Below are 25,248 nucleotides of genomic sequence, written 5' to 3'. Positions count from 1 at the left end.
AGCCTTGTTTTCCACAGGGGGGTATTTTCCAGGAGGGTATTTTCCACGGGTAGGGGTATTTTCAGGAGGATTTTTTTCAGGGGGAGTATTTCTTCGGAGGGTATTTTCCTCGGGGGGTATTTTCCAGGGGGAGGGGGGAGAATTTTCCATGGAGGATTATTTTCCAAGGAGGAGGGGGGTAAACGCCAGGGGTTATTTTCCGAGGGGGTAAACACCAGGGGTTATTTTCCGAGGGGGTAAGTCTGGGGGGTAAACGCTGGCCACCTTGTATGATATAGCCGCTACTGGTCAAGTTGTTCATTCACTGAAGGACTATAAAACCGTTTTTTTATTAGTTTCTTTTAGCTTAAAGTGAGACAAGACAAAGAGAAGTGACAGAATAGATGGAAAGTATATATTTTCGGCTATATATTTTCACATTAGGAGGTGCGTGGGGTAATGTATTTGGACAGTTTGAAGCTAAAAAACAATTCTTACTTCATAATATGCAAAATTATTGTACCTAACATATTAGGCTTGCAGACCCACTATACTTTACCCCCCCCCCCCTAAAGTGTTAATATATATCCCAAATTTGTTCCTAAAGTATTATATTTTTATCATACTTAGGTAATTTCATTAGGATCAAGCGTCAGAGAAACATATTAGAAGAATATTAGATAGGGGCTATATCATACAAGTACCTTTTTTTATCTCTCAGTTTCACTTCAGTCAGAAATTTACTGCTAAATTAATTTTTCTTCACTCGACCTTTCTCCCTTTGCAGTGATGTCGGTGGACAATATGGGTGATACAGTTTCGCAGAATCAATAATATCTTTAGTGATTATATTTTAATTACTAATTACTATTTTAATTTACTTTAATTTGGCATTAAAGTAGAAAAGTATTTTCTATTAATGTGCCAGATGTGTCAGCAACTCTAGTAGGAATAGTGATAGAAGGAAACATTAAAAGATAAAGCAGAGGATAAAAAGTCACAAGAAGTTGTAGTTAAAGTTTTTAACAGGTCCATACTGAAGTCTCCCAGAAAGGTAATTTTCATGGGAATTGGTACCAAATTTACCTTATACCCCAGAGCCAAGGCTGTATCCAGGGGGGTGGCTAGGTGGCTTGAACCCCCCCCCCCCCCTCTGAGATATTTTCCCGACTCGTAAAAATGAAACAAAATGAAAATAGACAATTTTTAAATGCGTTTTAAATTTATTTCTGTGTACCCCCCAGAAAAACTCTTTTGTGAAACCCCGTCAGAAAAAAAATCCTGGATACCACCTTCCCCAGTGCTACCCAAATCTAAATTTTTTTAATGCTCAAAACTCAAAGAGCAGTTGAAAGGTGGATATTTCAATACAACTGATGAAGCAAAACAATAAGCGAAAACAAGTCTTGCTTAAGCAGGGTCTTAAAAATTTTATCGGACCACTCTTTTTTTTATCTTTTCTCCTTGCGTTTCGTATTTCAAGAGCCAGAATCAGTGTAAAGCTAACTCACTGTAAAGCTAATAATCAGCAATTGTAAAACTGCAAATATGACACATGAAAAGCCCCTATAAGATTTGCGCATACACAGTTGCATAGAAAGAATTTACCAGTCATCAAACTGCCAGGTAATTACTTGTCGCCCTGAAAATTTCCCGGATGCAATAATTCATCCAGGAAGCAAAACTAAAGAAACCCCATAATGCGGTTCCAATGATTGAAAAGTCATAGAGGGATAAACTGGTGTTAAAAAATAAACAAAGAAATAAGAATTAGTTGAAAACTGAACAGAACATTTTGTAGCCAACCATACTGTTGAACAGTAGAGGTCTGATGAAGCAGAGTAAAACTTACAAGTCTATTTATATTATACACTTTCTTTTAATTTTTATTTATTTCCTGCTTAAGTTTAAGAATTGAACTAGCCTTTTTCAGTCATTCAGATAATAAACGACATGCCTGGAATAATTATCTAGATTTCTACAAAAGTTTTGCTTGAAAGAAATAATTTAGGTAATTATGTTATTACAGGAAAAGATGTTATTGCAGGATCATTACATCCGTTGATTAGTGGATTGGGTGCGGATATTGATCTGACCACATTTTTGAACGCACGCATATGTCAAGAAACTGATGAGATGAAAGGAAGATGAACCCTGCCCGAAAATAACCTGAAGTTCCTCAGTAATTTTAAAGCTAGGGGAAATTACTATATAATATCCGGAGGACTCTTTGTAGCAATCAGTAATAGTACTGTTTTCTTGCAATATTTGTAAATGGGAATGCCTATAACGTTGGTAAGTAGCGATCAGAATCAATAACCATACCAACAACATCGTCTGTAAGCAACTAATTTGGAGAAAAATCATGCAAAAGTTTTTTTTTTCTGTATTGAACATACGTTGCGCAATATGATGTTTCACATTTTAATAAATACGCCAATAAATACATCCTAGCCGAGTGGTTAGCGACTGAAATTTAAAATCTGACAACAGGGTTTGAGTCCCCGTGTAACTGGTTATTTGGTTTGGATCGGGGTCAATGTTGTGACTCTGTAAGCTCAGTTAGAGTCGACCCAGCTCCAAATGTGTCCCTGAAGAAATTTGGGGGGAAAACACGGGAAGTTTCAGATGATGTGCTCCCAACAACCTATTGCATTCCCGACCGAAGGCATTGAATCAGGGATCGGTACCTGCGCAACGCAGACCATTGGTCAGCATTCAAAACAGTTTTTCTTTTTAAAGTATTAATAAATGATAATATATATAGAATGAGGAATTCATAGCGAATCCATTAGGATGTTATGTGCGGAATACGGGGGGGGGATCCAAGATCAAGCAGGTGGTACACTATATATTTGATTAATGTTTCGACGTTTTACACAGCATAAAGAAATAACCAAGTGAAAATGTCCACTTTTTGATGTAAAAACTGTATTCCATTATTTCAAAATAAAAATTACAGGTGTAAGCAAAAACACAATAAGAACTATGAATTTTGGATATGTTTAATTTTAGTAAGTTTATATTTATTCTGTTGTTGGTTTTAAGTATACAGCCGAAAGATCTTTTGTGCGACGTAGGCAATTATACTAAAAAACATGAGTTTTTTTTATAAAATATAAATATGGGTTATACTCCTTATCTCCGTCGAAATTTGTTGCTTTACGACATAATATGTTGCAAGATATATGCAACTTAGCACAATATATAATCTCCTCAGCAAAGTATATTATCCCCTGTGTTTTTGAAAAGCTGCAGATAAAAATCACTTTCTATCGCTCTATCACTCCAGCTTTCTATCACTTTTAATTAAAGTTGTCAAACTTGCTATCATTTGTAAATTCAATCTCAAAGACTTTTATGTCTTCTCAGTCTCAATTTAACTAAGCGTCTAAACAAATACCCAGCTACCTTTATATATGGAAATTATATTTTTTTTAAATTATGTTTCAATTAATGTTTTTCTTACACACAAGTGCAAGATCTCTTTAACAGAACCTAACCAATCACCCCTCTTCAATTGTTCCAAAAGAGTGTATCAAAAACGATATATAGAAAATGGCCAAAGTTGAAACGAATGAAGGACGTTCCCAGGGAGGCTTCTCACCAGGGGCGTAATTTGCTATGAAGCAGGGGGGGGCAACTTCTCCCTCCAGACACAAGTTTGTCTCCCCCAGACCTCAGTTTGCCCTCCCAGCTGAAATTTAGTTTATGCAAAAAATCATGTCAAAAATAAGATAAGCCTGCATAATTCAAGTATCCAGAGAAACAGGTCAGTTTTCTTTAGTATATATTTGCCTATATGATAATACATGGATCATGTTTTAGTTTTCACTGTAATTTTCACTTGATTTGGGAAAATTGGCTCCAGCTTTGCCTTTTTGACGAAATTACGCCCTTGCTTCTCAGCTGGCCTCAGGGCCGTATCCAAGATTTTGTTTCGAGTTGTGGGGGTTACCAATGTTGTTTTGTTTTTTTTCTGGGGGGGGGGTTTACAAAAAAGATAAAAAAACCACATCAAAATTTATTTTTATTCATTTGTGTTCCGTTTTTTACGAGTCAGACAAACATTTCTGGGGGGGGGGGTTAAAACCCCCTAACCTCCCTCTGGATGCGGCCTTGCCTGGCTCATATAATATTTTGAATTCTGGACAGTAAGAATATTCGCTTCCTTGATTCCAACAGTGTTTTTTATTTAATAAGTATTATATACTTTGAAAATTGTTTTTCTTTTTAGAAAATACCTATTGCAAAAGTAAGTCAAGAGTCAGTGATATGAAGACCATTATTTGGAGTTCATTTGTCAAAAAGTAGACCACTAAATGACAAATTTTGTTTCAGTTATACGTCTCAGGCATCATTGGCTTCGCTGTGAGTGCTCCACATGGCACTCTTGACCAATCCAGCACATCAACAACACAAGTTCCAATTTTGAATCAGATTAACCAAGTCAATGATGATGGTTCATATACTTTTGGTTATGAAGCTGGAGATGGTACTTTCAAGGTAATTTTCCAGCTTTACAATTATAAATATAATTCAATCAGGTATTTTTTCTGAACATATTGCGTATGTGTAAATCAATGAGACTTGTAAGGGGATATCAGGTCCATGATGGAAAACTTTAATAATAATTTATTTTTAACCCACATCATATACAAAAATGATAATTGTGGAGTCTAACGAAAAAAGTAGATAATACACTACATACATGAGTACATAAAACTTATAAACTTTAAAAGACCAGAGTAACCAAGGAAAAGAAAAACATTCAAGATACAAAACACGAAAAAAATAACAATAAAAAAACACTATAAACAGCAAAAAAATAATAAAAACTACAGCGGGCTGGCTGTGGGCTGGCAAATACTTATATAGATAGATAGATCGTGTATTTCAAAAAGCCCAAGAGCAATATACACAAAAAAAATATGAAAATAGAAAAATTACAACAGAGCAAATTACAAACACCCATTAACATGAATACATAGCGAAAAATACCTTCTGGTAAAATACCAAAAAAAAAACTTTAATTCCATATAATTAATAATAATTAATTTTAAAAACATTTCCTTCTTTTTATCCCTTCTCTATGTACGCACCAATACGAAATATTGTGGTTGGATTACTACTTTGTAAGATATTTGGAAGCAGCAAAACAATCCCATGTAAGTAATTTTCCCTTAAATCAGAGAGCACCGGGCACTTTCGGAGAAAATGGTCCAAATCTTCGTCCTCATCCCTACAAAGAGGACACACATACCGACCATCAGGATGTACTATCCCTCTGTCGAACACCATTTGTCTACTCTGGATTGGAAGGCAATTCGCCCTAAGCTGAATCCATCGACATAAAATCATAGCCGGTAAATTGAATTTAAAATAAATTTCCTCTCCAAAACTACATTTAACCTGATTATAATGATTCAATGTAGCAGAATTTAAAACCAGCCCTTGCCAATACTGAATTTCTTGACCCTCTAAGATAAATCGTACCTGGCTTACTAAATTTGTTGGTAGATCAGGGGAACCAAGACCATCATTCCATAAGTAAGCCATTCCCACACTTTCTAGTAATGACCTAATTTGGGATGGCCACGACCTTTTCGAATCATAGCTCAACATCTGATAATAAGCAGCAGTTACTAGTCTGTCTTCATTGCACCTAATGATCTTCAACCAAAATCTAAGCATCAAAATAGACCTATGTAGTTTTAACAAAAACAGGCCCATATCACCTTTCAGAACCTGTGAATGAGTTGTCTGATGTAATCCAAATAGTCTTTTATAATGCTGGAACTGGAGGGACTCCAACTTGTGTGCCGCTTCTCCGCCCCCAAATCTCCGCTCCATACTCTAATACTGGTAAAATTTTTGTATTAAATATTCTTTTGTGCATTTTTAGGCTTTTAATTCCCATTATCGTCGGATTTCTAAAAATTGCAGACATGGCCACTTTACCTCTATTAATTAGTTCATCAACATGACTCTTTAAACTTCCATTTTCCGATAAAACAAATCCTAAATATTTTATTCTTTTACTTACTTTAAGTTCCTCATTATTCAATTTAAATTTATAATTATTTTCGCCACTTGTTTTCCTTTTTTTAAAAATAACAACTTCACTCTTTTCAACATTCAGCCTTAGTTTTTTCATCTGCAAAAAATCATCTATAAGACCCAAAAGCGTCTGCAGATCTTGCGGTGTGCTAGCCACCAAGGCAATATCATCAGCAAATAATAGTAGTGATAGTTTATGGGTCCCTAGACTAACATTTGGAGCCCATCTATTCTCTAGATAATCAACAACACCATTTATAAAAATATTAAACAATTTAGGAGAAAGAGTGCTGCCTTGTTTTACACCCAGCTTATTATTAAAAAACCTAGAAAACCTGTTACCAACTAACACGATTCCACTCACACAAATATACATACTCACTATCAACCTCACAAACAAATGAGGGAGGCCAATTCTAAACAGGGCATCTTTTAATACCTCTCTGTCGAAACTGTCAAACGCCTTGTGGAGGTCCAGAAATCCCACATAAAGACAAGTTTTTCCCTTTCCATATTTATCAATTAATGCCTTTAAAATAAATATTGTATCTACTGTCCCGTACCCTGTTCTGAAACCTCCTTGTTGTTCATGTATTATATTATTTTTATTTAACCATTTAGAAAGCCTTGTATCTAGTATTTTCTCCATTATCTTACTTAAAGCAGGGACTAGCGCTATTAAACGGTAATTTATGTGCAACTTAGAGTTACCTCTCTTAAAAAGCGGCATAAGCAATTATCTCTTCCACTCATTTGGCCATTGTCCTGAAGTTAACACCTTATTACAAAGAAAAACAATTATCGACATAAGAATTGAAAGAAAATTCTGAAATAGCTTTATTGGTACACCATCGACACCCGCAGCCGAACCTCCTTTTAAATTCTTGAATACAAACTTGACCTCATCATTACTCACTTCCCCTACTAAATCATAATCATGTTCCTTCATGGGATAAACAACCATCGCTATGGTATGTGTTACCTCTTGTAATTCTGCGCAATCACCTTCCATGCTTTCTAGGTAATCAGGCCATGAGTTGGCGTCTGGAGCCACCTGTGTCTTTCCTTTTTCATTTCCAATATCATTCCTTATATAACCCCAAAATTTCTTAAAATCTTTATTTCTAAATTAATTTGCAATATCCAGTTTCTTCTTAATCTCAAAATCTTTTTTCTTCCTTTTAATTAACCTTTTGTAATCTCTTCTTTTATATTTATATTTGGCTAATTTTAAACTTTGCTCTTCATGTTTATAACATTCTTTAAAATGACTTAATGAACATCCGTACTTTTCTTTATTTAGCTTACTGTCCAACTCAAAATATCGCTAGTTTTTATATTCATTTTTATTAGTATTAAACGATGCCGCGCAAATTCATATAATTTAATTTACATCAATACTCAAACCAGGTCTACATTCTAAATCTTCTTCTAACGCTTTCAACTTATTTGTTATTTGCAACTTCATAAGCTCCCTTTTAAATTTTTCAAAATCATTATCATTTAAATCATATCTAATTCTTTTTCCTAAGCCCTCTAATCTAAGCTCCCCATTAGATAAATTTCTAACTCGAGGAACAACATCCTGAAGCTTCCTAGTCTTCAGCTCAAGCTTACTAGCTCTATGATCGGATCCAACTAAATCTAGTACATCAATACCAATCGATTCAGGTACAAATTTCGTATTAATCAGCGCATAATCTACAACACTTGGAGTTGGGCCCAAAAGGCAAGTGAACTCGCCCAAACCCTTATCAGTTCCATGACTTCCATTCTCAATGATCTGACCATGTTCCCCGCAAAGCGCCAGGAGCTCTCTTCCCCAAACATTTATTTTTATTTTTTCATCCTTATTGCTTCGCGGTATTCTGCAAAGAAATGGGACCAAGTCCCCTAAATCTGAGATTAAAAAAAATCTGGAACCTCAACCTCAACGCCGGTATAAGCATTGAAATCCCCCATCAAAACGCACTCAAAATCACTATAACTTTCTTGTATTAGCGACAATTCATCATCTAAAATTTCCCAAGTATTTTCTCGATTATAAGAACTATTTTGTTACAACGCCCAAAATTAATCTCTTCCCACATTTAAAACAAATACGCAGCCAAAGTAAATTTTCAGATCTACTATTAACTCTTTCATAACCAAAATACCACCATAATGTCTATTATTTTTTGCTGGTTTATACACAACCTGTTCAACCAAATACCCTGGGAGAGGTGATATAAGAGAATGATTGTTCCATGTTTCAATAAACGAAATCACATCAAACAAAAGTAATTCATCATATAAATAAGGTAGCTTATCACGTAGTCCTTGTATGTTCCATGACACTAAATTCAGTATATGGCTCTTTATTTCCTATGCGTCTATGCTTTCTGTCAGTGCATTAATATCACTAGCCATTTCTTGGAGATCCTCGTTCCTGGCCTCTGTCGAAGAAAAGGCAAAATGTTAATACTCACGACTGCGACTATTAATATCTGTTAGCACTCGCTGACTATTATCAACAAAATTACAGGAAAAACCACTGCGAGGTCTTCTGTTAAGTCCTTTTCTTGGAGAATGGTTTCCTCTGGGTGCCACGTTACGAGTGCCTGGTCGATGTAGGTCATTAGGGCTTATAACAGCACTAGCAGGTCTTTTAGTTGCCGATACTGCCTGAGAATAGGCTGTTGATGGTATCACTGTCTCGGCATTGATATTACTGGCATCACTATCTAGCCCCATCGGGATAACAGCAGGGTAATTTGGGAGTCTAGCACTAGGGGGTGGACCAATATTTTTAACTGGCGCCAAGTTAAATTTAACCTCAATCACAGCCTTTCCATCGTACCTGAATAGTCGGCCTTGGATAAACAGCTTGTCACCTCGTAGCATTGCATCACGGCCGTCGTTCTGTGCAAGATTCATAATTTCCTTTAAGTGTTTTACGGGCTTCTCTTTGTTTAGCTGTGTAACCTGGGGCCACCGATAGACCTCCCTTTCTCAATAAGGAACTATTTCTTAAGATATAGTCTCTGATTTCGACCGAGTTTAGCTTCACTACTACTGGCCCTGATTTAAATCTAAAAATGTCACGTACATCACATCAACTTATTTTGAGAGAAGGCATAGCACGGTTTAATAAATCCATTATTTCTTGCTTCACAGTATACTTGCCATGGTGTTGCGGAGTATAATTATAAATAATCAAATTTGTTCTTTTCTGCTCTGTTTCGAGCTGGTTGGCTCGTTCAGATATGATTACTAGGTCTGATTTAACATTTTCCAGCTCTTTTTTAATTTCTTCATTTGTCTCAACATTTCTAGATAGCTGTGTACTATTGTTAATCATCTGTACTTGTAAGGCAGCAATGCTATCCGAAAGTCCAGGAATTGCATTAACTTTCTCCGAAAGCGCTGGTAATAAATCCAATTTGAAATTTATTTCTCGCAAAAACTGGGCATTTTGCATTTTCTCGGCCTCTAATGTTCGGTTTGCCATTTTCACACTTTGGATCTTGTCAATGTACAAATGTATTCATTAATTGATCTAGTATTGTAACAAAGCAATAAGTTATTTTTATTGTTTTCGAAAAAGATATTCACAATTTTGGCACAAAGCCACACACAGGTAAAAAATTGGTTACGCAAGCTGTCCAGATTTAATCCTTTATTTTATCCGATTGAATTGCTCTTAACTCTCTGAACTCTGAATCAATACTGGCTGGGGTAGTTTGCTGGCAAGTTCCGTAAGCTTTGACCGAATACCCGGAAGACCGTAAACAGACATGAGATTTCGATTTCTTCGATACCATGGAGGCAGATACAATAGAAAGCGGGAAAACTGGAAATAACATGAATGAACTGATCTGATGTCTTTTTGGTGAAAGATAGGGTAAATTCCGGACAGAAACAAAACCAAGTGATCTGTAAAAACCGAATATAATTTAGCAAGAGACTTTCTATTGTATCTACTTCAATTTGCAACAGTTTGTGAATAACTTAACTAAATTTTCTTCTTGCAATCAGCGACGACGAGCGTTCGGAAAGATTTTAGTGTTTTACTAACGTTGATACCCAGCCACTGGAAAGAAGGAACCAACAGGGCATAAAAAGATCTCCAAACTGGAGGGGTCATATTATTACTATTAAATGAGAGATATTCACACTTTGAAAGATTAAGAGAAAGTCAAAGGGTATGAACTTTAGATGCTATTGTTGAAACAAACAGGGAAAGCCCCTTTTTAGTCCTGCTGGTCAAAAGGATATCATGTGCATAAGGTGCAGAGCTCCAATGCGCATAAATGTATCTCGAATCAATTTTTAGTCGCCTCAGTAAGAACATTCGCCAAAACTCCATGGGCTTGCTGGCACCCTACCCCAGCTGAAAACTTTGTTACATTGAGTTTATATTGTAAATATAGCATGAAAATAATTGACTTGCTTAGTTTGAAACAAAAGTTCAGAGAACTGTGTTTAGGCTAGAGTCTCAGTAAATATTCCCCAAAAATTTGAATTTACCTAATCTACCTAAAGACTGGTCTATCCATCTATATGATAGAAACTCCTTACCCGTGGTTTCAATTAGAAATTGGTAGGTTCTTCTCCCCTATTTTTTGCCCCTACCCCTAAATTTCAATTTTTTTAGAGTATATTCATTGAAGGAACAACAAAATGGCTTCACCAGTATTTTTAAAAACACATTGCGCCTACTCGCTCCCTCATAAAATTGTCCAAATCCTGAAAATTAATTTATATTATCGTTGGTAAGACAGTAAGAGCAGATTATGTAATAAGTTTCACCAGATACTTCAATTTAACATTATAGCAAACCTCAAAAGCCAACAGATCTTACCGTTTGCCTTCCTAAAGGTTGACGATATTCGGTGGGATTGTGCAGGCGGAGCGCTATCTAATCCAATGACGTTGTATCTGGACGGGGAGAGTTTTGTTAGATTAAATATAAAAAAAAAATTTTTTCAACTGAAAGTAATGAACAACACTAAAACTTAATACGAACAGAAATAATTACATATATGAGGGGCTGCCCCCTTCTTACTCTTACCCACCTTACTCTTCACACTAAAGTTTATAAGTACTTTCAAAAATGGCTCTTATTGCGGTAATTAAACGACTTTCGTGTTTCAGGCGTCATTTTTAAAGAATTGGGACAAAATTCAACCTTAAGGGTAAAGAACAAGGTGTTTAGGAGGGGCCATTCCCTCTCATATACGTAATAATTTCTGTTAGATAGGCAATTTAATTGAGGATTACTTTGGTCCATATATTTCGCTGGAAGTAAAATATCTACGTAAACACCAATAATTTATGTTAAGAAACCAATTTTTATTTTATTTTCTGTTTTGACTTTTGAACCAAGAAAATAATCGATTTCTCTATTAACAATTGGTTATATTTCCATTCAATTCTCCAAATAATTAATCTAAAAAAAATAAACCCACCAAATTTTAGGCAAAGCTTTTGAGAACTGTAAGCCCAGAGTTTTTAGGGGGTGGAGTAGCCCTCTTAGCATAAACTCGTTGATGATTACTGAATAGAAGAGGTTAAATCGTAACTCTCTTCACAGCTTTGTAATAGCTAATCTAAGAAAACGCCCAAAATGTACTTTCTCTATATGCTCTTTACCCCTCGCTCTTCATGCTAATGTTTTTAAGCACTTAAAAAAAAGCTTCTTATTTTAGTTTAACAGTCCCTGTGTTTCAGGAGTTGTTCTTAAAGAATCAGGACAAAGATTCAAACTTTAGTTCAAACAGCAAGGTGTTGAGGAAGAGGTGACTCCAATCATATACGGAATAATTTATGTTTGTTTTAGGTTTTAATGTTACTCCTTACTTTCAGTTCAAAAAATATATTTTTTTTATTTAATTGCTGAGCGTTTTCAAGAAATACCGGAAAATCCAGATCCCGTTCGGTAGAAAATTCCCTCTCCGCCACGGGAAAAACCTCCATGAAAATCTCCTCTCTTCTAAAATATTCCCCAGAGTATCTCCTCGGACCATTCCATCCTCGTTAAAAATCCCTTGGAAACTTTCATTCACATAATTCTGCCGGAAAAACTGTACTTAGCACAGCCTACTTCTATCTGAAAAAAAAAACCTTTAGTTTCTGGTCGTTTTTCAAATCATGTATGGAATTCTCCTTCCGTGGAAAATATTTTCCGGGATTCCCTTCCCTGTGGAAAGTCGCACCAGTAAAAATTTTTTTATGTCGGGAATTTCTCATGTGGACCCCCCCCCTGAGAAATCCTCCATGCAATTCTAACCCCACTGAAAATTTCCCAATGACAATCGCCATGGAATATCTCCATATGTAAAATTGAGTCGGCTAAGAGAAAGTAAGACAATTCAAAAGATTTTCGTATGGAAATTCTGGCAAATTCCATAAAATTTCCCCTAGAAAGTTCATCCCAGAAGACGGTGGGTGGCGTTTACCCCTCGGCGATTAACCCTCCGGAAAATACCCCCCGGAAATTCCTCCCCCCGCGGAAAATACCCGTCGTGAAAGTTAAGGCTTTTCAAATTTGAGAATTTTATTTGAGTTTATTTTTTTTCGTTGTGGGAAGGAATTTTGGTACTTGTGTATTATGCGCAACTTCCTCAAGTTTACGCTGTGTAAAACTCGAGAACGAACCGGTTTCTTCGGTAGTTTCTTTCATCTTAGAATGAGACAAGACAAAGACAATAACAGAATAAATGGGAAATATATAATTTGGGCTATATATTTTCTCATAAGCGGGAGGGGGGGGGGTTAGTATTTGGACAGTTTGAAGTCAGAAAAAATTCCTTCTAGGTATGGCCACTAACAAATTACAGAAGAATTGCGAGGTATCCGGAAATTTTGTTAACTAAAAAAAAAAAAAAATCACAGTGAAAGTAAATGTAATATTTCATTTAAATGTTTTTTTTCCAAGTGTTAAATGGTTTTTTTTCAATGAAAGATTTTCCAAGTATTAAGTACTATTATTAGGTTAATGCAGTGTTTCATTTAAGTTTTATATGATGATCGCTGATCAAAGTTTATTTTATTTTTGCCTTTTATTTATGTTATTTTAATATGTTCATCGCCATATAGTTCGCTGTAAAATGCACTTCTCTATCTATCTATCTAATATGCAGAATAATTGTACCAAACACATTTTGCATGCATGATCTGCTATATTTTACCCACCCACCCCCTTAATATGCAAATATAGTCTATAGTCCAAATTTATTTCTAAAGTAACTAACCAACTAACGAAAAACAGGTGTGTTCTCGAATTTTAAACAGCGTAAACTTGAGTGATTGGCACATAATATACAAGTACCAAAATTCGTTGCCCCTACGGAAATAAAAAAAAATTAAACTCAAATAAAATTCTCAAATTTGGAAACCCTTAATTTCCACGGGGGTATTTTCCTGAGGGGGGAAACACCGGGGGGGGGGAAAGCCTAGAACCCCCGGAGACATCCTTCCCCACAGAAGACTCTGTGAAAAATCCTAAAGCAGAAATCCCCCTTTCCCCAGAGTGTTTGTATACTTCACAATAATAAATATGATACGGAAACAATGGGTAATTTTTTTTTACCTTATAGCCCTTTACTCATGGGTTCTGGGAAGTTTCAATATCCCCTAAGGCATAGGTACTGGACTTTTAACTATGCTGAACAAAATGGCTATATCAAATTTCTATCAGACGAATTTGAGGGAAAACGGGCATGGGAGGAGGGCTTGTTGGCCTCCAATCGTTTTAGTGACTTAAAACCAACATTAGAACTTTTAATTTCCGTTTTAAATAGTCGTTTTCAAGTATTTTAAGACCAAGAGGGTCCTTCAATTGGTTCTTAGAGGTTTTTTGTGTATCTACTAATTTTAGTAGAATATGTCCTGGCAAACTGGAAGACATTAAAAAGTATAAAATAAGAAAATGAGAAAAAATCCCATTTAATTATTGGTAAAAAAAGCTTCAGTAGCGCTTGTCCCAATCATTCTTCCTCTGGGAAATTTCCTGGTGAAACGTAATTATAATAAAGAAGAACACCCGTAACCCACAAACATGTATTTTACAAAACTTTACTAAGACTTCATCATAGGAGTTGTCAAAACTTTTTCCTGACTGAGCAAAGCCTTTGCAATCATTTTACCAAAGTACTGCTCGTCAGGACTACCTTTTGCGTAACACCTTATTAGTTGGTATAATACCCAGGATTCGCTTGCAGAAAATCCCATGGTCTGAATCCCATTGGTACTTTAAGAGCATACGTATGTACGTTTTGATGATGCAGCGAGGTTTGCAAGTTTTTCACTGAGTTAACCCCCTCCCCCATACAAAAATTATTGGAAATCCTCCCCTGTGTAGTGCAAATGAATATGCCTTTTTTGATTTTTTACTAATACACATAGAAATATTATTTTAGAAATCTAAAATAATCAAGCTATCTAAGCAGTATTTGAAGATCCCCGTCGTCCGACCACAAAAATTCCGCTGAACTTTCCACAAGTGTTTATTGCGCAACCCTGCACTGCTAAATATAAATGAATAATGAGTAGACAACAACATTTTTGTGCCAACTTTAATTGGTTGGACAGGTATAAAATTACCCCATGTACTGTTATTTTTTAGATTTCTTGATAACCCTTGATTATTGATTGATTGACAAGAAAGTATAGCGCGTCTGCATGCCTAATGTCTTAGGTACAATTATTCTGCATATTATGTAGTAAGAATTGTTTTCTAACTTCACACTGTCCAAATAGTTTACCCCCCTTCCCAATGTGAAAATATATAGCCCAAATTATATATTTTCCATCCTAAACCCAGTGTTCATGCTTTGTAGTTTTTTTCTCAACTCTTGAAAAAAAAGGATCAGAAATCACACAATAAGCCATATTCTTAAAAATGAAACTTTTTTTCCTTGTTACAAATCCTGACCATTGACTTTGAAAAAACATAAACTAATTCCCATTTTTTGTCATAATGAAAGTTTTCTGAATAAAAAATGCATTGAATTTTAATAGAATACATCAAGCATTAGTAGAGCACAAAATTAGTAGCCCAGTCTTTGATAAAAGAAAAAGAACAATAATTTAGCTGCATTAAGTGGTCACATTTGGAATTGTTAATAAACAATCAATTTAAAATTTAACTTTCAAAGTATATGGGGGATCCGCCCCCTCTTCTTATTTTGTGTTACTGGGAAGTACCCATAACCCCTAGTCAATAATGCGAGGCTGTAAAACAGGTAACTGAATCCAGTTTGTGTCCCGAGTATTTTTACAATCAGAGTCAACTGGTTTTCGATCATATTATTTGGTGCCTTGGGGATGGGGCAAAACGTTTTTCTCTGGTCCTCATAAAAAGATACATTGATTTTCTTTTTCTGATTTTCTTTTTTGTGTCTGTATTATTTGTATTTGTTATATGTGTGTTATTTTTTTGTGTCTGTATTATAATTTTCACATAAAAATTTGCGTCTGGGTCTTGGCAGCCCTACTCTGTGTCTCCAGTTTCCAAATTCTATCTGTCAGAAATTTGTTTTTACTACATTAGACATTTATTTACACATAACAATGGCGTTGAGAAGCATGTCTGACTAAGATTGTTTTGAACTTTATAAAATTTTGTCAAATTTTCTTCCCCTTCTCTCCAGCGGTTTCTCATCCCAGACATATTATCTATGCTTTTTGGATCATTTTGGTCTCGTTCTAAATATCTTCAAAGGATTCTTACACATGAATCGGAAATTGTAGTTTTCATTAAGATTCCGGGACTTTTTGAGGGTGGTACTTCTATTTTTCAAAAATCAGGCAGATTTTCTCAGGCTTGTAGCTTTTGATGTGAAAATGAAACTTAGCAATTTTTGTATATTTGGAATCAACATAAAAAAACACTTCTTTCGATGTATTTTTTAACGTCAGAATTTCCTTTTTTAGAGTTTTGGTTACTATTGAGCCGAGTCGTTCCTTACTTACAGTTTTTTTTACGACAAACTGTTTGAGTAGCTTCGTAGCAATAGCTCGTTAGTTATAATAAAACTGGTATCCACTTCTGTCTGTCAAAATCTTAGATCATGCTAATTCATCAGATTTTTTTTTTTTAAACGTTTACGCATATCAATTTTAAGATCGAAACTCGTGAGCCTCGAGGCAACATAACTGGACGTTATGGGTATGTGGATCCAGAAGGACATCTTAAAGTGGTTGACTATACAGCTGGTACTATTGCTTTTTTCATTGCCAAAGCTAATCACATTCCTGTTACACCGTTTCCACTTCCAGCATCCATTGGTAATTCAGGAGGAGCTAATCTGCCCTTTATTCCTTTGACAGAAATTCCTCAGGTATGCTTGTTTTTCTCAATCATAAACATAAAATGTAGAAATAGCTTTTTGAATTTCCTGAGACTAAAAGCCACACATAGTTACGCAATAATGAATTTTAATCCAATTTTTTTGTCTCTTGACTTTCTTTTTCTTTTCTTTTGCCAGAGAGTAACCTTCCTTCTCAGAACATTATCTCATAGCCCAAAAAAGACTATCCAAACACTATCTTTGTGCTGTCCATTGGTACAAATCACAGGTGCAGCTAAGACCTGCCATCTGGGAGGGAGGGCAATTTAGACTTCGTAGAAACCTAAAAATAAACAAAAGTAGGTACTGAAGACAACATAAATAGCCAAGCTAACGCAGAGAAAAATGACTTCAAGCTTTGTTTTTGACACCAATAGGTCCTCAAAAAGTCATCCAGAGGCTCTGCTACCAGTTGGTTCTGCATTCAACACCCATGTTGAGTGGCAAAAAAATTTGTAAAAAATGAAAAAAAAGTTTAGACAGTCTGTTTTTAGACAAAAACTTTAAAGAACTTATGAGCTTTAACCAACATCCTTTCCCAGCGCCATCCTGCCTTACCATCCTCCTTATCAAGAACGCTCCCAATTCGACTTCTTCCTCGACCATTATGAAACCTTTCCCCAATCCCTTGCACTTCATCCCCCGTGGCTACCCTACCAATGTGACTCTGGTTTGAGAGATCCTGCATACGAAAATTATCCTGTAATAAATAGTCCGCCCTAAAAATTATCCACCCCACCAATTAGCCCAAAATTAAAACCCATCCCTAGAACTACCAAAACTTTTCGACAGTCACGTGTCCCAAATCACTTAGAATTTTTCAAATTTTTAATCACAAACGTCAAAACTCTTAATTTTGACAAACTTACTGAATTCAAGGGGCCATCAGAATTAAATCAAATTGATGTTATAGCTGTTACAGAAGTACAGTCCTATGGCCGAAGGTTTCATTGTTTATTAAATAATTCAGAATTTATCAAACTCCGTCCTTCAGATCACCCACTTGGAAAAAAGGGGGTGGTGTTGTGTTTAAAATAGTGACGAAGACCACACTGCCTTTCCATAACAAACAACAAAAGTACGAAGAACAAAAGGTAAATCTTTTTGTAAGACAGTGGAGATAATTTGAATAAGTGGATTATATATTTTTGTCTTGCTGAGGACGGCCCTTGGACATAGGGCCGAAATATTCATTCAAATTATCTCCACTGTCTTACAAAAAGATTTCCCTTTTGTTCTTCGTACTTTTGTTGTTTGGTGTTGTGTTTTTTTTCTTTTTTACTAAATGCATCTTTTACCTCAAAATCATTCACGTCCCTAATCTATCCAAGTATGATCAAATCCTTTGGTACATGCTCGAGCCTAAAGTACTCCCCCGTCCCAATAATTTTATTGTAATAGCTGTCTTCAATTACTCGCCAAACCAAAATATTGATGCAAAATTTAAATCTATCCAGCAATTGCAGACCAGCGCTGATTTTGTTGTCTCTAAGTATCCAAATGCGGGAATTTTTTCGGTTGCTGACACCACTGAACTTAAGATGGATTCAATTTGCTCATCTCTCAAAGTCTCAAAGAGGGGAAACACCCCTCTAGAAGTTATTCTAACTAGTCTGAATATTTTTTTCCTCAGCTTTGCCTCCATTGAGCAAGAGTTATCATCTTTCCCACCTCCTTTCCGTCTTTTCAAATTCATTTGAAAATTCAGGTTCATTTTCAGTAACCTATGACTCATACCACCCCCTTCAAAATGCTGGCCTTCTTTGTTTTGGAACGTGGATGAGTACTGAAGATTGGTCCGATATTTATAATTTGCATAATATTGGAGAAAAAATTACTACCTTTCACAAAATACTAAATAATAAATATCTATTTTTTCTCAGAAAAAAAAGATTTAAAAAATGCTCTAGTGACAAATAACTCATTAATCAAACAGTTCGTGGTAACGAACTGTAAGTAAAGAGCGACCAAACGGAATTTTGATACCAATAGATATATTAAACGAATTGGGTTATTATGTTTATTCTAAAAATATAAGTTTCATTAAGTTTAGTCTTAGTGATTAAACGCTACGAGCGTGAGAAAATTGGCCGGAATTTCCAAAAAAGGGTGAAATACCCCCTGGAAGAATTAGAATCTGAATGAAAATCACACCATCAGATTCAGCATATCAGAAGTGGTTTCTGTAGTGAACCATTCAGCATTCAGCATTCTGTAGTGGTTTCCAGTTTCTATCTGCGAAACTGTGGAATTTTGTATTTTTTCTTTGCCATAAGTTCATAAGTTTATTAATCAAAATTCACAAACAAATAAATAAATTAAACAATATTTTCACGCTGGAGAAAAACTATAATGGCTTGCGATCGCGCGAAAGTCCACGTAACTACTTACCTATTAACTCAACTATTTACATAAACCTCAACGATTTAATTAAAACTATTATAAATAAACCAAAAATAGATAAACTATAACCTATATATACGAACAAAATAGATAAATAAATAAATAACCGAATTAGAGATAATAATAGATAAATAAAATATAAAAGAAAAATAATAACAAAGAAATAATAAAAAGCCAGAAGAATGATTTTTTTTCTTTTCCCAGGGGTGATTGTATCGACTCAGTGGTCGTAGAATATCGTCAGAGGGCTTATTCGAACGAAAATTAAAAGTTCTAGTGCCCTTCAAAATGAATAAAATTGGAGGGCAACCTGGCCCCCTCTCCCGCCCTTCTTTCCCCAAAAGTCGTCCAATCAAAATATTGAGATAGCCATTTTACCCATCATAGTTGAAAGGCCCAATAACTACGCCTTTGGATATAACATGACCCCCCCCCCCATCCCCAGGGGAAAGGTGTTTAAGTCATATAATTTGCCCTTTTTTTACACATAGCATTATAAACTGGGGGAATTTGCCAGAATACCATTACTAAATTCTTTTAAAATGTCTTGCTTTCTCTTTTCTCTCTCAATTTTACGCGTGGATTTGTTAAGGGTAATTTTCTGGGCTAAATTTTCACTGGGATTGAATTGTCTAGAGGATGTTTCCATGGAGAGGGGGATTTCTCCATGGAGGTGGGGCTAGATTTCCTGGCATTGCTTAAAACGATCAGAAATTAAATTAAAGAAACAATTTTTTTCAATTGAAAGTAAGGAGTAACCTTAAAACTTAAAACGAGCAGAAATTATTACGTTTATGAAAGGGATTGCTCCCTTCTCAACACCACGCTCTTAACACTAAAGTTTGAATTTGTTCCCAATTCTTTAAGAACGACTCCACAAGGGTCGTTTCACTAGAATATTAGGAAGGTTTTTTAAAAGTACTTAAATAACATTAGCGTAAAGAGCGTGGTGTTGAAGAGGGGGCAATCCCCTTCATACACGTAATAATTTCTGTTCGTTTTAAGTTTTAATGTTGCTCCTTACTTTCAGTTCAAAAAACTTGTTTGTTTTTAATTTAATCAACCCATAAAACCGATAATTAAAAAAATTGAAACTTCTCAGAAATGGTAAACTGTATGAAGCTAATAAACAGAGAAAACAATTAAAAGGAAAAAATGTAAATCTGCCCGATCCTACTACAGGAATTAGGTCGAAGAATCGTTTACCTATAGACCAAAGAATTGGGATTTCGAGGTAAAAAAGTTGTGTGATAAGAATCTAGACCAGCTTAATTTCAACCTACCTGAATCTCCTAAGGTTACGGCTAATAATCTTAACATGTTTCTCGCTTCTATCGTTCAAAGCCTTGCGGTATTGTATTATCGGTATTTTATTATCAATCGCCAACAGATGACCTCTCAACTTCTTTCCCCTCCATATTTCCGTCTGAGATCAAAAGAAAAATTGGGAAACTACGAAAACGTGTCCTTTCGAAGCCCTTGTCAGTTCTGTTCAATGAAATTACTGAGTTGGCTAATACCCGCAAATATAGAAATTAGGGCTCATAGCCCCCTTAAAAAGAAAAGACGGAACACCTGGTTTTGAAGGTGTTTATCCTATTTCTCTCACTCCTAGATTCTCAAAAATATATGAAGGACTCAATTCAGATTGACTAGAAGACAAAACCCCTACCTTTTACTAACCTGAGCCAATTCGGAAACCTCAAATCCACTTCTACTTCCCATTACTTTGTTTTTCTTTTTTACTCAATTTGGAAAACTGTCGAAACACCTAATTGCTGGCTAAATTTAGTTTCCATTGAACTTCAAAAAGTATTTGACCTTGTTAACCACAATATACTAGTCGAAAAACTTGTAACTGAATCTAATATTGACTCTTTCCTTGTTAAATTGGTTGCCTTCTTCATATCAAGTAGATCACTGATAGTCAAATATCAGAATCACATATACCTGCTACAATTATTAAGCGGCAAATGAAACTAAACGAGATTTAATCAACAACAAATTATTTTGACACGCAGCAAAATATTGACATAGACCTTACTGTTTTAAATATCTTTTCCCCAAATAAGAAACAATGTACCCAGAAACTAAAATTTAACTTTTCTTACAGGCCAAAGAAATAATAAAACTAACTAATACTAAAGAAGACTTTGGCAATGATGCTGATGGGGATAGAATTCCAGGCGCCTTGGAAAACACTTCTAGTAATCTGAAAGGAACCTCAACCCCTGCCCTTTCAACTCCAGTTGCTGCTCCAGAATCTGGTCAAACAGATGTGCCCGTGCCTCAACAGCAGCAAACAGATCTTCTATTTAGCGCTGTTCAACATGCATCTGTTACAAATATTCAATCTGAACCCAATGCGTTCATCCAGCAAACTCAGCTGGGATTTGACTTCTCATTTGATGCTCCTGTTCAAAATGTCAAGCTTGAGCAACTGAATCAAGCTCGCCCTCTTCTGCAGAAAATTCCTCAGCTTGCAATTGATCAGTTCCAGTCTCATTCTTTTCAGCCACAGTCTTTTCATTTTAACCCACAATTTATTTTATTCAACTAGAGATAAGGACAAGAATTTTTTTTGTATTTTGTGCTTACTTTATTTTTTTTTACTTCCAAATAGACTTGTTTGTATTATTTTTAAGTTATTTATAAAACTTCCATCGTCAGGCAATTACTATGAGTTCTGCAATATGATTTTAACCGGGAGATACAGTATATCCCTTATTGTATTAGTGGTTCAGATACCCAGAAAAAGCCTATATTACAACCAGGCATTCCTTAAAGCTGATGAGATTTATCTTGAAAAGTAAGAAAGAGCAACCATTTGAGAAGCCTCCCCCCCATCTGAAAAAAAATAATCTTCATTTAACATATGTTCAAGAGAAAAAAAAAACTATTGAAGAACAATTAGTGTTAACAAAAAAACCCTGCCGCTAATTTTCAAAAACTAGAGGAATCTGGGAAGAAGATGACATACTCAATTTTTCTAAACTGACGCAATGGGTGTATTTGTTTACGTTTATTCACTATAAGTCCTAGCTATTACACTATATTGTAAATTTGACCAATTTTACGTTTATAATACACCAAAGGTGTAAAATTTTAGCTATTCCCAGACTTATATTGCAAGGAATTTGTCTAAATTCTTTCATACTTATCTTGGGTTCGAAATATAAATAATAACATGATAATAATAATACACTTGACTCTCGATAACTCGAACCTTTATAACTTAAAATCCTCAATATCTCGAATTAATTTTATTATTATCGACATATCGATATCTCGAGCACCTGAGTGTATGGTAAAGTGTAGAGAAACCATTGTATGTTGGCTATATTAACATCAAACAATTTTCATAATGATGTCAATCATAAGAAGCTGTAAAGAGGCACGTGAAAAAAAATGATGGTCTATTAAATTTTATGAACTTTTCTTCACTGATTTGAGGGTTGAATATGGATTTGAGATCTGTAATTTTTAAAATTAAAATATACATTCGCACAATGGATGTTGCCTTCTGAACAGCCATGGAATTGGAGCAAAGTGGTCCAGATACCCAGAAAATGCCTGCTTTGCAACAGGGCATTCTTAAAAGCTAGAGAGATTCATGTTCAAAAGCAAGAAAGGGTGACCATCTGACGAGACCCTATCTAAGAAAAAAAGCTTCTTTTGAAAAATATTTCAGAGAAAAAAAATTATTGAATATTATTTACTGTTAGCCAACAAAATAATGCCAATAAATTTCAAAAACTAAAAGAATATGAGAAGAAGATGAAACACTTCTGACTATTAATAAGGGCACTAGCCCTCTCAATTACCAATTGAATGAGTCCTTTTTGAAGTTTCTATGACAAACCCTTCTATAAAACCTTATATGGCCCCAGGGCATAACTTATAACCCTTGCCCTGAGTGCTGTGTGTCATCTACAAAGACATAATTCCCGGAATTTTCAAATACGTTGAACAAAATGGCTATCTCAAAATTTTATTGGATTTTTTTGGAGAAATCGTGGGCGTGAGAGGAGAGTTAGTTTTCCTCCAGTCACTATTGACTATTAAATCGAAATTTTTGACTATTAAATTTCCAATGGAATGAGCCCTTTTTGAAGTTTCTACGACAACTATTTCTATAAAACGTTATATACCCCCAGGGTAAAACTTAAAACCATTACTCTGAAGGCTCTGGGGGGTTATCAGCCTAAAAAACCTAATTTCCAAAGCTTTCAACTACGTTGAACAAAATGGATATCTCAAAATTTTGATTGGATGTGTTTGGGAAAATAATGGGCTTGAGAGGGGGGTTAGTTGCCCTTTAATCACGTTCGACTATTAAATAAGGCAGTTGCCCATTCAATTTCCAATCGAATGAGCCTTTTTTGAAGTTTTTACAACATCACTATCTATAAAAGCCTTATATGCGCCAAGGGCATAACTTACAGCCCTTGTCCCGAGGGCTCTGAGGGGGTATCATCCTCAAAGACCTAATTTCCAAAACTTTTAACTGCGTTAAACAAAGTGGCTATCTAAAAAAAATTATTGAATGTGTCGGGGAAAAGTTGGGCGTGAGAGGGGGGTTAGTTTTCCTCCAATCCCTTTCAACTATTCAAAAGGGCACTAGCCCATTGAATTTCCAATCGAATGAGCCCTTTTTTAAGTTTCTACGACAAAAATTTCAATAAAAACCTTATATACAACTAAACTTAAGCGTACAACCCTTCCCCTGGGGGTTGTGGGGGAGTGTCATACTCAAATAAATAGTTTACAGACCTTTCGAGTGCCTTGAACAAAGCGGCTATCTTAAACTTTTGCTTGGATGTGCTTGGATAAATGGTGGGTATGGAAGGGGTGTTAGTTGTCGTCCAATCACTTTCGACTATCCATTTCAATCCATTTTCAATTTGAAAGGCACTAGCCATTTCAATTTCCAATCGAATGAGCCCTTTTTGAAGTTTCTACGACAACACTTTCTATAAAAACATTATATGCCCCCAGGGATGTGGGGGGAGGGGGATTTGTCATCCTCAAAGACCTAGTTTCCAGAAATTCAACAACGTTGAACAAAATGGCTATCTCAAAATTTTGATTGGATATGTTTGGGGAAAAGGTGGGCATGAGAGGGGGGTTAGTTGCCCTGCCCTGAGGGCTGTGGGAGGTTGTCATCCTCATAAAAATAATTTCCAGAACTTTCAACAAAGCCATTTTTCAAATTTCTACGATAAAGCTTTCAATAAAAACCTTTAATGCCCTCAGGGCATAGCTCACAACCCTTATCCTGAGGGCTGTGGGGGAAAGCCATCCTCAAAGATAATTTCCGGACCTTTCAAATACTTGGAACAAAACCGCTATCTCAAACTTTTGATTGAATGTGTTTGGATACATGGTGGGCATGAAAGGGGTGTTGGTTACCTGTCAAACGCTTTTGACTATTAAAAAGAGCACTAGCCTTTTCAATTTCTAATCGAATGAGCCCTTTTTGAAGTTTCTACGATAACGCTTTCTAAACAAAATTATTTGCTCCCAGGGCATAACTTTCAACCCTTACCCTGAGGGCTATAGGGGGGGGGAGGGTTTTCATACTCAAAGACCTAATTTCCAGAACTTTCAACAACGTTGAACAAAATAGCTATCTAAAAATTTTTATTGGATGTGTTTGGGGAAAATGTGGGCGTGAGAGGGTGGTTAGTTGCCCTCCATTCACTTCCAACTATTAAAAAGGGCACAAGCCCTTTGAATTTCCAACCGAATGAGCCCTTTTTGGAGTTTCTACGATAAAGCCTTCTACATAATCCTTGTATGCCCCTAGGGCATAACTTACAACCCTTGACCTGAGGGCTGTGGGGGAGGGTCATCCTCAAAGATATAATTTCCGAACCTTTCAAGTACTTTTAACAAAATGGCTATCTCAAATTTTTGATTGGATGTGTTTGGATGCCTGGTTGGCATGGAAGGGGTGTTGATTGCCTTCCAAACACTTTCGAATATTAAAAAGGGCACTAGCCTTTTCAATTTCCAATCGAATGAGCCGTTTTTGAAGTTTCTACGATAACGCTTTCTAATAAACTTTATATGCCCCCAGGGCATAACTTACAACCCTTACCCTTAGGGCTATGGGGGAAGGGGGGGGGGGGGGGGGGGGGTTGTCATCCTTAAAGACCTAATTTCCAGAACTTTCAACTACGTTGAACAAAAAAGCTATCTCAAAATTTTGATTGGATGTGTTTGGGGAAAACGTGGGCGTGAGAGGGGGGTTAGTTGCCCTAGAATCACTTCTGACTATAACAAAGGGCACTAGCCCATTGAATTTCTAATCGAATGAGCCCTTTTTGAAGTTTCTACGACAAAACTTTCTATAAAAACCTTATATGCCCCCAGGGCATAACTTACGACCCCTGCCCTGAGGGCTGTGGTGAGTGTCCTCGACAAAACCATAATTTATATCTGGAAATCAACTACGCTGAACAAAATG

The 25,248-nt window shown here is 35.8% G+C and overlaps 1 protein-coding gene across 1 annotated transcript; it reads left to right on the top strand.

The window, feature by feature from the left end:
• Window positions 1–2,211: 2,211 nt before the first annotated feature.
• Window positions 2,212–21,380, top strand: LOC148943198 (uncharacterized). The gene is made up of 4 exons (XM_089101432.1): window positions 2,212–2,274; window positions 4,321–4,485; window positions 16,149–16,364; window positions 20,890–21,380. Exons 1-4 carry the CDS (start codon window positions 2,254–2,256, stop codon window positions 21,334–21,336), a joined length of 849 nt encoding a protein of 282 aa, XP_088957558.1. The 5' UTR covers window positions 2,212–2,253; the 3' UTR covers window positions 21,337–21,380.
• The last annotated feature ends 3,868 nt before the right edge of the window (window positions 21,381–25,248 follow it).

This window comes from Artemia sp. Qi Xiang Cuo, chromosome 15 (genome assembly GCF_049724085.1).
Source record: "Artemia sp. Qi Xiang Cuo chromosome 15, ASM4972408v1, whole genome shotgun sequence".
NCBI lineage: Eukaryota > Metazoa > Arthropoda > Branchiopoda > Anostraca > Artemiidae > Artemia > Artemia sp. Qi Xiang Cuo.
The sequence above is the reverse complement of the archived record's forward strand: the minus strand, read 5'-3'. Positions and strand labels throughout refer to the sequence as shown.